This window comes from Aureococcus anophagefferens (genome assembly GCF_000186865.1).
Source record: "Aureococcus anophagefferens unplaced genomic scaffold AURANscaffold_8, whole genome shotgun sequence".
Taxonomy (NCBI): domain Eukaryota; class Pelagophyceae; order Pelagomonadales; family Pelagomonadaceae; genus Aureococcus; species Aureococcus anophagefferens.
Genome location: NW_008705568.1, coordinates 894,982 through 907,830, shown reverse-complemented (window position 1 = coordinate 907,830; position 12,849 = coordinate 894,982). Strand labels below are relative to the sequence as shown.

The 12,849-nt window shown below is 73.0% G+C and overlaps 3 protein-coding genes across 3 annotated transcripts in view; 1 reads left to right on the top strand and 2 right to left on the bottom strand.

Annotated features, from left to right (window-relative positions):
* AURANDRAFT_63884 (hypothetical protein) overlaps nucleotides 1-1,564 on the bottom strand; it is a gene marked incomplete at both ends in the record, with an annotated part of 2,285 nt that extends 721 nt beyond the window's left edge. The window contains one exon of the mRNA XM_009038301.1: nucleotides 117-1,564. Within this exon, the coding sequence (XP_009036549.1) occupies nucleotides 117-1,564 (1,448 nt within the window). The remainder of the gene's footprint in view (nucleotides 1-116) is intronic.
* A 256-nt stretch (nucleotides 1,565-1,820) lies between these two features.
* AURANDRAFT_63883 (hypothetical protein) lies at nucleotides 1,821-2,897 on the top strand (the record flags this gene model as incomplete). The annotated part of the gene is made up of 1 exon (XM_009038510.1): nucleotides 1,821-2,897. One exon carries the CDS (start codon nucleotides 1,821-1,823, stop codon nucleotides 2,895-2,897), a length of 1,077 nt encoding a protein of 358 aa, XP_009036758.1.
* Nucleotides 2,898-10,283: 7,386 nt separating this feature from the next.
* AURANDRAFT_348 (hypothetical protein) lies at nucleotides 10,284-12,657 on the bottom strand (the record flags this gene model as incomplete). The annotated part of the gene is made up of 2 exons (XM_009038182.1): nucleotides 10,284-12,114; nucleotides 12,287-12,657. Coding segments are annotated over 2 exons (2,202 nt in total), but the record flags the coding sequence as incomplete, so codon positions are not given.
* Between the last annotated feature and the right edge of the window lie 192 nt (nucleotides 12,658-12,849).

Below are 12,849 nucleotides of genomic sequence, written 5' to 3'. Positions count from 1 at the left end.
GGNAGAGCGCCTCCGCGTCGCCCGCCGGCGCCGGCCGCGGCGGCGCGGCGCCGCCGCCGCCCGCGCCGCCGCCCCAGGCCGCGTCGATGGCGCGAGCGGCGTCCTCGTCGAGCGACGCCGGGAAGGCGACGTCGAAGGCGACGACGAGCTTCCCCTTGAGGTAGGCGTTCTCCTTGAAGGGGAGGCCGAGGCCCTCGGCCGCGTAGTGGCGGCCCGGCGCGACGACGACGCCCGGGTGCGTCCGGAGGCGCAACGTTCCGCCGGCGGCGCCCGGCCGCGGCACGGCGACGTCGACGCGGCCCGCGAGCGCCGCCCGCAGGTCGACGGCGACGGGCCGTTTCAGCACGAGGTCGCTGCCGCGGCGGTCGTAGAGCGGGTCCTCGTCGACTTCGAGGACGACGACGGCGTCGCCCGCGACGCCCGCCGCGCCCACGTCGCCGACCCCCTTCACCGTGACGCGGTCGCCCGTCGCGGCGCCCGGCGGCACGTCGAAGTCGCAGGTTGCGGTCTCCGCGAACTCGCCCGCGCCGCGGCAGCCGCGGCAGGGCGGCGCCTTGACGCCCGCGCCGTCGCACTCCGAACACGTCGCGCGCCGGAGGCCCCCGCCGTAGGGCGTGCGCAGGAAGACGTCGCCCGCGCCGTCGCAGGCGTCGCAGGGCACGGCGCGCTCGAGCGCCGCGCCGGAGCCCGCGCAGGTCGCGCAGCGGACCCGGCGCTCGACGGCTACGGACCGCTTCGCGCCGGCCAGCGCGTCCGCGAACGCCACCGTCGCCCTCGCGAGCCGCGGCGGCGGCTTCGCCGAGGGCGCCTCGGCCTGGTCGAAGGCCGCGTCGAGCTGCGCGAGCCCGGCGTCTCCCCGCGCGTCGTAGACCGCGCGCTTCCGCGCGTCGCCGAGGACGCCGTACGCGTCCCGGAGCCGCGAGAACGTCGCCGCGTCGCCGCCCTTGTCCGGGTGGTGCTTCAGGCAGAGGCGCCGGAACGCCTTCTTGAGCTCCGCGTCCGTCGCGTCGTTCTCGACGCCGAGCGCGGCGTAGAGCGACGGCTCCGTCGTCTTCCGGAGCGCTTCGTCGTCGCGCGTCCGCCGCGCCTCCGCCCTTCGCCGGAGCTCTTCGTCGTCGCGCTTTTCCGCCTCCTCCCGCCGCCGGAGCTCGGCCTCGGCGGCGCGGATCTCCGCCTCCTGGGCGGCGATCTCGCGCTCGACGCTCTCGACCTCGCGGCGGCGGCGGATCTCCGCCTCGGCCGCGCGGATCTCCGCCTCCTGGGCCGCGATCGCCTCGCGCAGCCGCGACTCCTCGTCCTCGGCGCGGCGCGCGGCCGCCACGTCCGCGCCGCCGCGGTCGCCGAGCACCTCGCGCACGGCGTACTCGTAGGCCTCCTGCTCGATCTCCGCGGCGCGCCGCGCGCGGCGCAGCTGGTCCGCGTAGTCGTCGTTGAGCAGGTCGCTCAGCGGGCTCCGAGCGCTGGCGCTCCGCGGCGACGCGTGCTTCCGCGCGTCGACGCGCGCGTAGGCCTGGTTCCGCAGCTCCCGCGCCAGCAGGTCCTCATACATCGGGTCCTCGTACATCGCGGACGGGCAGCCTCTCCGAGTTCGAAACCGCGCCAAACCGGTGCTTGCCAAAAAGTAAAGAAAGCAAAGGTGAAGCGGGGCAGCACACGATGATGGTGGCATAAAAAGCGGTGCTGCGACCACCATGAAGCGCGTCCTCCTCCTCGTCGTCTCCATCCGCACCATCGATGCCGGCGCCTGCTACAACGCGACGGCCAACGCCGCGCTGCTGCGCCAGGGCGCGGCGCTCCAGTGCGCCGGCGCCGCGACGAAGATGCCCTGCCTCGACCTCCAGCGGCCGACCCTCCCGCCGCGGCTCTTCCACCTCCACCTCTCGAAGATGAACGGCCGGAGCGTCCTGGACCGCGCGCCCGGCGTCACGGGCCTGCCGCGGTGCCCGTGGACGCGATCGTCGGGAGGCACGAGCACGTTCCGCCGCGGCGACGCGCTGCGCGACCGGCTGCGGTCGGCCGCGGGCACGCGGGCGAGCCGGTGCGTGACGTCCTTCGAGACCCACTGGGACGCCGCCGTCGACATGGCCATGGGCGACGGCGGGCCCGCGCCGCTGTTCCTCACGGTGCTCCGCGCGCCGCTCGCCTGGGCCGTGTCCAAGGTCAGGCACAAGACGCGGCGCCACGTCGAGGCCTGCGCGCGCGCCGGCGCCTTCGAGGCGCCGACGCCGCGCTGCGGCGACATCGACTTCCGGCGCTTCGGGCTGTTGCACCTCGGGCCCCTGGCGCCGGCGGACCGCGTCGCGGGCTGCGACGGCGCGGCGGCGCCGCGCGCGTGGACGGCGCGGCAGCGCATCGACGTCGCCGTGGCGCGCCTCGAGGCGTCGGTCTTCGGCGTCCAGGAGCACATGGAGGCGACCTACTGCCTCTGGAAGTACCAGTTCGGCGCGGCGGCGCACGGCACCAAGTTCCGCCGCGAGTGCGACTGCCGCGGCGCGGCGCGGCGCGGGGCCGCGCGGGACGAGGAGCTCCGCATCGCCGCGGCCAAGCACCAGGAGAACGCGACGCTCGAGTCGTTCCTCCGCGCGGAGCGGGGCCTGGCCGAGTACGCGCGGCTCTACGCGCGCGCCGACGAGCTCTTCCGCGACCGCTGCGACGCCGTCGAGGCCGCGACGTCCGTGAAGCTGCTCTGCGACGACTCCTACGTCGTCTCGCCCGCGCCGACGGCGCCGACGGCGGCGCCGACGGCGCGGCCGGCCCCGGCTCGGAAGGCGGTCGCGGTCGCGAGCGACGGCGCGCGGGCGCCGCGCCGCGCGGCGGCGGGCACGTCCCTCGTCGGCCTTGCGACGATGGCGGCCGAGCTGGCGATTCTGGCCGGGCTCGTCGCGGCGTCGCTCTAATGTGTGTGATCTAACGTATCGCCCCTTTCGCCCGGGCCAGCTGCGGGGATTGTGGCGCCCGGGGACGGTGTGCTGGGGTATGTTGAAATCCATCTAATGCTTTTGTGCTTATCAAAGTATTGCCCCTTTCGCCGGCTGCGGGGATTGTGGCGCCCGGGGACGCTGTTTTCTGGGTATGTTGAAGTTCATTCCGACTAAGTTGCCTCGCCACATCACCGTGACCAAGCCCAAGCGCCTCAGCCGCCGCGACGTGCCGCCGGAGTGGAAACAGGAACCGGCGCGTCGGCATGCTGGCAATCATCTGCGGCTTTGCCGCGTTGCCCGCCGTGCGGGCGCTCGCGCCCGCGACAAGAAGCGCGACGCGGCTCTTTGCGGCGCCGACGACATATGACAGCCTGTACGCAGCGCCGACGACATATGACGCCCTCGAGCGGCCGCCTGCAAGCGCGTCTCCGGCGCCAAGCGTGGCGCCTGAAGGAGGCCGATGGCTCGTGGCGAGCCCGGCGAGCCTGACGCTCGAGGCGGCGGACGAGATGTCCAACGTGGCGCTGCGCGAGGCGGCGCTTTGCGGATTCAACCCGATCTCCGTGTGCGTGATGGACTCGGCGGGCCGCGTCCTCGTGCACAAGACCATGCCGGGCTGCGGCAGCCTGACACCGGAGTACGCGCTCGCCAAGGCGAACGTGTGCGTCAGCCTCCTCTGTTCGAGTCGCGAACTCCGAGACAAGTACCAGAACGACGACGGCATCGGCCCCAAGATGCCGCAGCTCCTGGGGATGGGGACAGCCGCAGCCGCGGTCGGCCGGCCCATCGCGGCCTTCCCGGGCGGCGTCGTCTGTCGCGACGCGGGCGGCAACTTGGTCGCGGCCATCGGCGTCTCGGGCGCCGCGTCCGACGAGGACGAACACTGCTCCATCACCGCAGCCAGGGCCATCGGACTCTCCACCGAGCCCGCGCAGAGCCGACTCGCCTAGATGTCGGCTCCGCGTGGGGTAAGTTGATGTCAACTTGACCTCGTCGAAGCCGCGCTTCTCGATCTGGTCGAGGTCTGGGACTCGTACGAATCTCGGCCTCGGCAAGTGGCCTTCGCCATGGGGGCTGGATTGGAGGGCATGCAGGGGATGATGGGCGACGACATGATGGAGGGCATGATGGGCAAGCAGGACGCCATGATGGCGCGGGTGCACGCCACGTCGATCCGGCACCCGCAGCCCGAGGGCCCGGTCAAGGACTGCCTGCGCGGCGACGTCGCGGCCCTGCGCGCGCGCCTCGACGCGGGCCTCGACGTCCACGCGCTCTACGAGTGACAGGTGCCCGCGGCGATCGTGGGCCCCTGGCGCGTGCCCCTCCTCGAGGCCGCGACGAGCGCGGGCCACGCCGAGATCACGGAGCTGCTGCTCGCGCGCGGCGCGGACCCGGACCAGTACAGCGCGCAGGACTGCCACCCGCTCTACGGCGTGGCCCAGTTCGGCGACGTCCGCATGGCCGCGCTCAGCGTCGAGCGACGGGAGTGTTTTTCGCGCGAATTTCGCCCGAAGATGCGAAGAAATCCGACCCCGTCGCGCTCGGGTAGGCCGCGCTCCTCCTCGACGGCGGCGCGACCGTCGACCGCGTCACCGGCCCGCGGCACAACATGGGCAACGCCGAGACGTCGCTCTACGTCGCGGCCGCGTCCGGCCAGACGGCCATGGTCGAGCTCCTGCTCGCGCGGGGCGCGCGCGTCGACGTCGCGAACCGCGTCGGCGGCAGCCCGCTCTACATGGCGGCGCAGTGCGGCCGCGTCGAGATCCTCAAGATCCTCGCGGCCGCGGGCGCGGACGTCGACCAGGGCCGCACGGACGACTCATCCGTCGGCGGCTCGTCGCCGCTGCTCATGGCGTGCACCTCGGGCCACGCCGCCGTCGTCAAGGCGCTCGCCGAGCTCGGCGCGGACCTCGACTCGCGCAACAACAACGGCATGACGCCGCTCATGGCCGCCGCGTTCTTCGGCAAATCGGACTGCGCGGTGGCGCTCCTCGAGGCGGGCTGCGACGCGGCGGTGGAGCACGACTTCCCGGGACCCGCCGTGATGTTCAACGTGGAGAAGGTCCCGCGCAAGGGCCGGGCCGGCGCCGCCAAGCTCGCGCGCGACCGCGGCTTCGTCGCGCTGGGCGCGCTCGTCGCGCGCGACGGGGCGCGGCGCGCGCTCGTCGGCGAGGCCGTCGTCGTCCGCGGCACGAGCCGCGAGGACATCAACGGCACCGCGGGCACCGCGGCCCGCTACGACGCCGCGAAGGACCGCTACGACGTCGCGCTCGAGGGCTTCGACACGGCGCTGTCGTTCCGCGCGTCCAACGTCCGCCGGCCCGGCGACGACGGCGGCGACGACGACGGCGGCGGCGACGGCGACGCGTGGGGCCGCGTCGCGACGCGCGACGTCGTCGCCGCGAACGGCTGGCAGCGCGTCGTCGCCGTGGACCTGCCGCTCCCGGCGACGCGGCTCGCGTTCTCGCGCGGCGGGCGCCTCGCGGCGGTCCACGGGTCGCCCATGTCGTCCTTCGCCGTCGCGCTCCTCGAGCTCGAGGGCGACGGCGCGCGGACGGCGCCGGACTACGTGCGCAACACGACGGAGGTCGCCTGGTCCCCCGACGGCGGGCGCCTGGCGTGCTCGGTCAAGGGCAACGTCCACGTCGTCGACGTCGACCGGCCCCACGAGGTCGCGGCGCGGTGCTCGCGGCCGGAGATCAACCAAGGCATGATGCAGCAGATGTTCACGTTCGGCGAGCTCGCCGTGCTCGCGCTCGCGTGGAACGGGGCCAGCCTCGTCGTCGGCGGCTTCGAGGACACGACCGTGCGCTGCTGGCGCGTCGACGGCGGCGACGAGCGGGCCTATGTCATGAAATGGGCCATGACGCGCCACACCGCCGAGGTCGCCGCCGTCGCCTTCGACCCCTCCGGCGAGTTCGTGATCTCGGGCTCCGCCGACGGCACGGTCCGCCTCACGCGCGCGGCCACGGGGCGCTGCGCGCGCGTCTTCCGGTGCGGCCCGGAACCGGTCCCCGAGGTCGTGCCGTCCTGGAACCGGCGGACCCGCCTGCCTTCGCGGCCCGTCACGTTGCCCGTCGTCGCCGTCGCGTCCGTCGCGGCTCCCGGCGGGGTCCTCTTCGCGGCCTACGTCGACGCGGCGCGAACGCCGGACATCTCGGCGAGGCTGAGCTTCGGCGCCGGCCGCGCCGACGACCACGCGGCGACGAACGGGCCCCAGATCTGGGCCCTCGACCTCCCGGAGGACGACGCCCTCGACGAGCCCCCCACGGAGCTCTCGCCGGACGACGACGACGACGACGACGACGACGATGACCCGGGTCACATCGACTGGGCCGCCGCGGCGGCTCGGCTCGCCGAGCAGCGCGGGAGGGTCGAGCTCGTCGTCCCGGACGAGACCGACGAGGAGGCCGAGGCCGAGGCGCCGCGGAACCTGGTCTCGGAGGACAAGCGCCTCCACCGCTGCGTGGTGCCGTCGAACCGCGGCGGCGGCTCCGTGGCCTTCTCGCCCTGCGGCCGCTTCCTCGCGACCGCGGCCGAGGCGCCGAGCACGCCGCTCGCGGGCGACGGCCGCTGCAAGATGAAGGCCGGCTACGTCACGCAGATCCACGTCTTCGACACGGCGTCCGGCGCGCCGATCGCGACCATCGACACGACGTCGCAGGAGACGAGCCACGTCGCCTGGAGCCCCTGCGGCTCCGCGCTCGTCGCCGCGGGCATGGTCTACCCGGGCGGCGTCTTCGACGTCGACACCTTCGACGACGTCACCGGCGTCGTCGAGATCTACCGCGCCGGCGAGAAGACGACGCGGGCCGGCACGACCGCGCGCCTCGTGCTCCTGCGCAACGAGGTCCCGTCGCACGTGGCCGGCGCCATCATCGAGACGTTCCTCGGCTACCGCGACTGGTCCGCCTTCCTCCGCCCCACCTAGCGCGCGCGCGCCTTCGCCCCCCCGCTTCGAGCGCGCCCTTCTTACGCCCCCCCTCTTTCCTACTGGCCGCGGACGAGGGAGCCGAGCTTCGTGACGCCCGTCTTCTCCTTCGTGTAGTCCATCTGGCGCTGCCAGTCGCGGCCGAGGTCGCGCTGCTGGCGGATCTCGAGCTCGTGGCGCGCGACGCGGTCCACGGTGCTGCACTTGAGGGCCTTGGCGAGGGCGTCGCAGTCGCGCGCGCGCTCCGCGACGATGGCCGCCGTCTCCGTGTCCTGGCGCGCGCGCGACTGCGCGCCCAGTTCGAGCGCGAGCGCCTCCTGCTCCGCGCGCTCCGCCTTCAGGTCCAGGGGCGCGCCGATGGGGAAGGCGCGGCTCGGGTTGTCGTGCTTGAGCGACCGGCGGAGCTCGCGGTCGACGGCCCGTTTCGCGCGGTCGTGGTCGCCCTGCGCCTGGAGCGCCTTCGCGTTCTCCAGCCGCGCGGCGTAGTTCGCCGCGCGCCGCGCGGCCTCGCGGTTGCGCTCGTCGTCGCGGATGGCGGCGATGCGCTCGTCGTCGGCGCGGTTCATCTCCTTGGCCCGCGCGAGCTGCGCGTCGTAGGCGTCGTAGCGCGCCCTTAGATTCGTCGACCGCGCGGTCTTCTTCGGCAGGGACCGCGAGCGCACCATGGACCGGCCCATGGGCGCCATCAAAGCGTCGCGCGCCGACGCGGGCTCCGAGAAGTGGGGGCGGTCGGACCGCGGCGCGCCGTGCGCCGTCAGAATCCAGTCGACGGCGTCCGGGGGATCGCCGGGTTCCGCGGCGCCCGTGAAGGGCCGGGACGACGCCCGCGCCGTCGGCGGCTGGGAGCCCCGGGCGCTCGGCGGCATGGACCGCGACGTCGGGACGCGGGACGTCCGCGCGGTCGTCGCCGGCGTGCGGAAGTCGTCGGGCGTCGCCAGCGGAAAGTGGTCGAGGATCGTCGCGCGGGTCCCGCGCGCGGGCTCGTCGGGCCGCTCGAACCAGTGGGGCTTCGGCGCCGACTCGCGGAACTGGAAGCGCACGACCCGCGACTCGACGACGAGCGTGCCCAGCGACCCGACCCGGAGGTGGACGCCTTTACCGGTCGCGGCCGCCGCGCCCAGGTGGCGGACGAGCGCCACGAGCGCCTGCCGCGCGGCGTCCTTGTCGAGGCCCGCGCCGCAGGCGACGGAGGCTAGGTTCAGGATCGTCGCGGGCGCGAGGAGCGCGCGCGCCGGCGGCGCCATGTTCACGAGGCCGTGCGCGCGGAGGAACCGGTCGTCCGCGACGAAGACGCGGCTCTTGAAGCTGTGGCTCGCCAGATCCCCGGAGTCCAAGCCCGTCGCCGCGCCCTTCTCCCGCGTCGAGTTGTTCAGGAACGTCCAGCGCCCGAGGTTCGGGATGTTCAGGCCCCGGCCGGCGCTGAACGTCGACTCGAGGACGCCGACGACGGCCTCCCAGAGCTTGCCGGCGACCTTGGGGCCGAGGTCCGTCGACGCGCCCGTCTCGAGGATGAGGGCCTTCGCGTCGTAGCGCGCCATGGTTTTTTCTGGCGCGGCTCGGCGGCGCACGACGGCGGCCCGGGGCACCAAGCAGCGCGAGGGGCAGCCCGCGCTAGGTGAGAGAGCAGATACATGCGACGCAACACCGGCCTGCTTGAACCCGCTCTCCGTGTGCTCAGTCGACTAGTGCGCCTGGGTCTCGCCGTGCTCAGCGACGCCGCCAACGCCTCGTACGCATCGCGGCGCTCTGCGACGCCTTTTTCCGTGACGCCTTTTTTCGTGAAGCATGCGCCGCACAATCGCACTCCTCGTCCACTGCGCCGCCGCCGCGGCGCTCGTCGCGCACCCGTCGCCGGTGCGGCGCGCCGCGATGACCGCGCGCGCGCGGCCCGAGGAGTGCCCGCCCGAGGTCTGGGAGCGCATCGTCGAGGCCGAGGCCAACTCGCGGGAGAAGAAGTTCGGCGCCGTGGGGGCAGCGCTGTCGAACTTCGGCCTCGACAAGGGCTCCATCGAGGAGAACCAGCTGCGGATCTGGGAGGAGCTCAAGGCCAAGCAGGCGAGCGGCGCGAAGCCGCGGAAACGGACCGAGGCGGAGGCGGCGCCGGCGCCGGGCCCCTTCGCGGGCCTGAAGAAGGCCTGGGACGACGCGTACAAGGAGGCGGACGCGCAGGGCTACGCGCAGGCCGTCGCGCTCAACGCGAAGCTCGAGGAGAAGGGCATCCTCTCCAAGGCGCCGCGCCGCGAGAAGCTCTCCGCGGAGACGGACCTGCGCGGCGAGCCGCTCCAGCGGAAGCCGTCGAAGAAGAAGAACAAGAAGAAAAAGGGCGCGAAGCCCTCCGCGAAGCAGGGCGACGGCTTCGGGCGGTAAACTCTTTAGGAGACCTCCCGGAGCAGGGCGCGCCACCGCGCGAGGAGCGCCGCCGCGGTGTCGCGCGCGGACGGCGGCGGCCGCAGGCTCGCGCCCGTCTTCGGGTCGACGCCGCGCGCGCGCCAGTAGGACGCGCCGTAGGCCGCGTGGACCTCCGCGCCCGCGGCGATGGGTCTGATGGCCACGAGCGCCGCGGACCGCGCGGCCTTGTTCTTCCGGAACTCGGCGTTCAACATCGCCGCGTCGAAGTGGTCGTTGACGTAGCGGCCGGGCATGGCGTAGGCCTCGCGCGCGTCGACGTGCGCGTTGACGCCGAAGCCGCCCATCAAGTAGTCGCGGTTCTCGAGCTTCGCGGCCTTGGAGAGCGTCAGCACGACGCCGCGGTAGTGGCCCAGGACCTCGCCGACCGCGAAGGCGCGCCCGGCGAAGAGGCCGTCGCCGCCGCCGGCGACGCGCGACGGCTTCACGGCGACGCTGCGCCAGGCGGGGCCGACGCGGAACGACGCCTCCAGCGCGCGCTGCGCCGACCGCCGCCGCCGCCGCTTCACGAGCGCGTAGGCGTGGAGCGCCGCCACGGCGCCGGCGACGGCGGCGGCGCACGTGCGCGCGAGCTTCGTCGTCGGCATCGGCGCGTCGGCGCGCGCGGTGCGATCTTTGGCTTGGCCGGGCGCGGCCGGCAGCGCTGGGGGGGCCACCTCTCGCTGTGGCAATTTTGTTTGAATCGAGTTTGCCGTCAAGATGCTGTAAAAAAAACCTACGACGCCTGACTAGTGCGCGGTGGCCCGCGCGTCGTCGAGGGCGCGCTTCGTGTTGAGGAAGTAGTCCTTGAGGCTCGCGTGGTCCTTGTGCTTCGCCGCGAGGCCGAGGAGCTGGGCCGCGAACTTCGCCGCGTCGCCGTCCGCCAATACGACGTGCGCGACGAGGCCGTTGACGAGGTCCAGCACGAGCTCCGCGCGCTTCAACAGCCGCGCGGGCGACGGCGGATCGCCCGACGCCGGGTCGTCGGCGCCCAGCGCCGTGAGCTCGGCGACGGCCGCGTCGACGACGGCGCCCAGGTGGGTCTGCAGCTCGGCGAGGTACTCGGGCGCGCCGCCGTAGAGCACGTCGTTGGCCTCGACGCCCGGCGCCGTGTAGGGCAGGCGCCGCTGCGCGTAGGCCGCGAGCAGCGGGAGCAGCGCGAGCGTCGCCTTCGCGCGGCCGCCCGTGTGCTTCTGCCAGTGCTCGTATTTCGGGAGCGCGTTCAGCAGCCCCTTGACGAGGTAGAAGGGCCCGTGGTCCGGGTGGCCGGGGACGGCCACCAGCGCGCCGACGAGCTTCGTCACGAAGGCGACCAGGCGCGGCTCCGTGTGGGGCTCGCGGTCGCCCTCGCCGACGCCGAAGTACGTCGACGCCTCGGCGCGCGGCGCGTCCGGGATGTGCGTCACCGCCGCTTTGAAAAACGTGTCCGCGTGGGGCAGGCAGCCGTTCAAGAGCGCCACGTGGCCGCAGTGCTCCAGGAGATCTAGACGGCGGAACGACCGGCCGATGGAGGGGATCGTGACGTGGCAGAACGCCAGACACGCCTTCGCGAAGCCCAGCGTCCGTTCCGTGTGCTGGCCGCCGGCGACCCATTTCCGGCAGCACATGGCGAGGTGGCAGGCCTCTAAAACGACCTTGTCGAGCACGGGGTCCAGGTTGTGGAACGCCGCGCGGCACTCGACGTAGACGCCGAGCTGCCTTTCGACGTCGCGGCCGAAGTCGACGGCGTCGACGAAGCCGCAGACGAGCGACGCGACGTGGCGCCGCTCGCCGTCGGGCGACAGGGAATCGAGGGCGTCGTGGGCGACGCGGCCGATCTCGAGGATCGCGTGCACGAGCACGGGGTCGGACACGGTCGCCGCCCTCGACGTCCGCCCGCCGCAGTTCGCCAGCAATTCCTTGGCGATCTCGACCTTGCGGTGGGGCCGGAAGACGTCCAGGAGCTTCAGGAAGTGGTCGCTGGCGAGGATCACGTTCGCCCCGCCGAACTTGGAGCACGACTCGATCAACAGCTGCACGAGATCCTCGAGCTGCCGCGTCTCGGCGCCGTCGCCGTCGCCGCCCGCGCGGTTCGGCCCGAGGACGCCCTCGGCGATGGCCGCGTCGACGTGGTCGATGACGTCGCCTAAGAGCACCTTGACCTCGCGGTCGCCGTAGTGCTTCAGCAGGCAGTCGAGCCACGCCGTCGCGCACGCGACGTAGTCGCCGAGCTCCGTGCACCGCGTCGCGACCTTCCAGACCTCGTTCAGCACGGCGAGGCGCTGGTGCGGCGGCGGCGGGCACTCGGCGAAGCGCCGGCCCAGGCGCCCTAAAAGCGCCACCGTCGTGACGCGCGACGGCTCCGCCTGCTTCGCGAGGCCGACGACGCCGAGCGGGTGCTTGGCGACGGACGCCGCGTCGAACGCGTCGACGATGTGGGCCAGCACCGTCGCGTCGTTGCAGTAGTCGCGGTAGTGGGCGACGACGGTCTCGAAGTGCTCGTAGGACGCGCCGCGGCCGATGCACCGCAGGACCCACTCGACCGCGGGCTCGCCGAGGCGGATGTACTGGCCGTCGCTCAGGCCGAGCGCCGCGAGCCGCGACGCGAAGGGCTCGCGGCGCACCTCCTTGAAGCAGAACAAGTAGTCGTGGAGCATGGTCACGGCGTAGGGCTTGCAGGCCGGCGCGACGTCCGCGCCGACCTTGGCGAGGTAGCACCGCGCGTAGACCCCGACCAGCGGGTCGCCGACGCCGCGCGCGATGGACCCTAAACGCCCCAGGATCGCCGGGAACTCGCCGTCGCTCAGGAACTCGTAGCATTTCAGCAGCGCGACCTCGACGTAGAAGCGGGGCAGGAGCTCGCGGATGCACGCGGTCTTGTAGAACCAGTTCCGGCACCTGCGCGGAAACCGACCGGTGAGCCGGGCCAAACTTGGGAAATTCTCGAGCTCGGTCGCATCGATTCGGCTCATCTTTGGACGAATCGATGGCTCTCGTCGAGTTCTTGGCGGAAGAGCCGGATCCTAGCCGTGTGCATACGCTCCTATTGAAGTCGGGTTGAAGACTCGACGCGGTCCGGCGCGTCTCCTTGGCGTCCGCGCAGACGTCGCGCGACGCGAAGGCCGCCCCGAGGCCCCGCCGGCCCGGCGCCGCGGCGTCGGCCTTGGCGCGGATGCGGTCGTAGACGAGCTTGCCGAAGAGGTCGAGCAGCTCGGACGTGAGCACGAACATGGCCGGGTAGAAAGCAGGCGCGGCCGTCTCGCCGAGGAGCTTCGCGGCCTGGATGGCGATCTTCAGCGCCAGCACGCGCTCGTCGTTGGCCCAGGCCTTCTTGAGCTGGGCCCGCAGCCGCTCGAGGTGCTGGACGTACTCCTCGGAGGAGATGGACGCGACGGTCGAATTCGCGACGCCCGCGGCCTGCTGCTCGAGCTGCTGGAGCCGCGCGGCGGCCTGGGCGGGAAAGAAGTGATTCAACGTCGCTTCAACGTGGGCGTTCCGCGCGCGCGCGTGCCGCTCAAAGCATCCATGCTTCGAGAGCGCTCCGAGGGATGATCGCTCGTCCAAAAATCAGCCGAAACGAGGGGAAAACGACCGAGATCGGAGCCTTTGAAGTTGGGCATGTCGCGCTCGTTT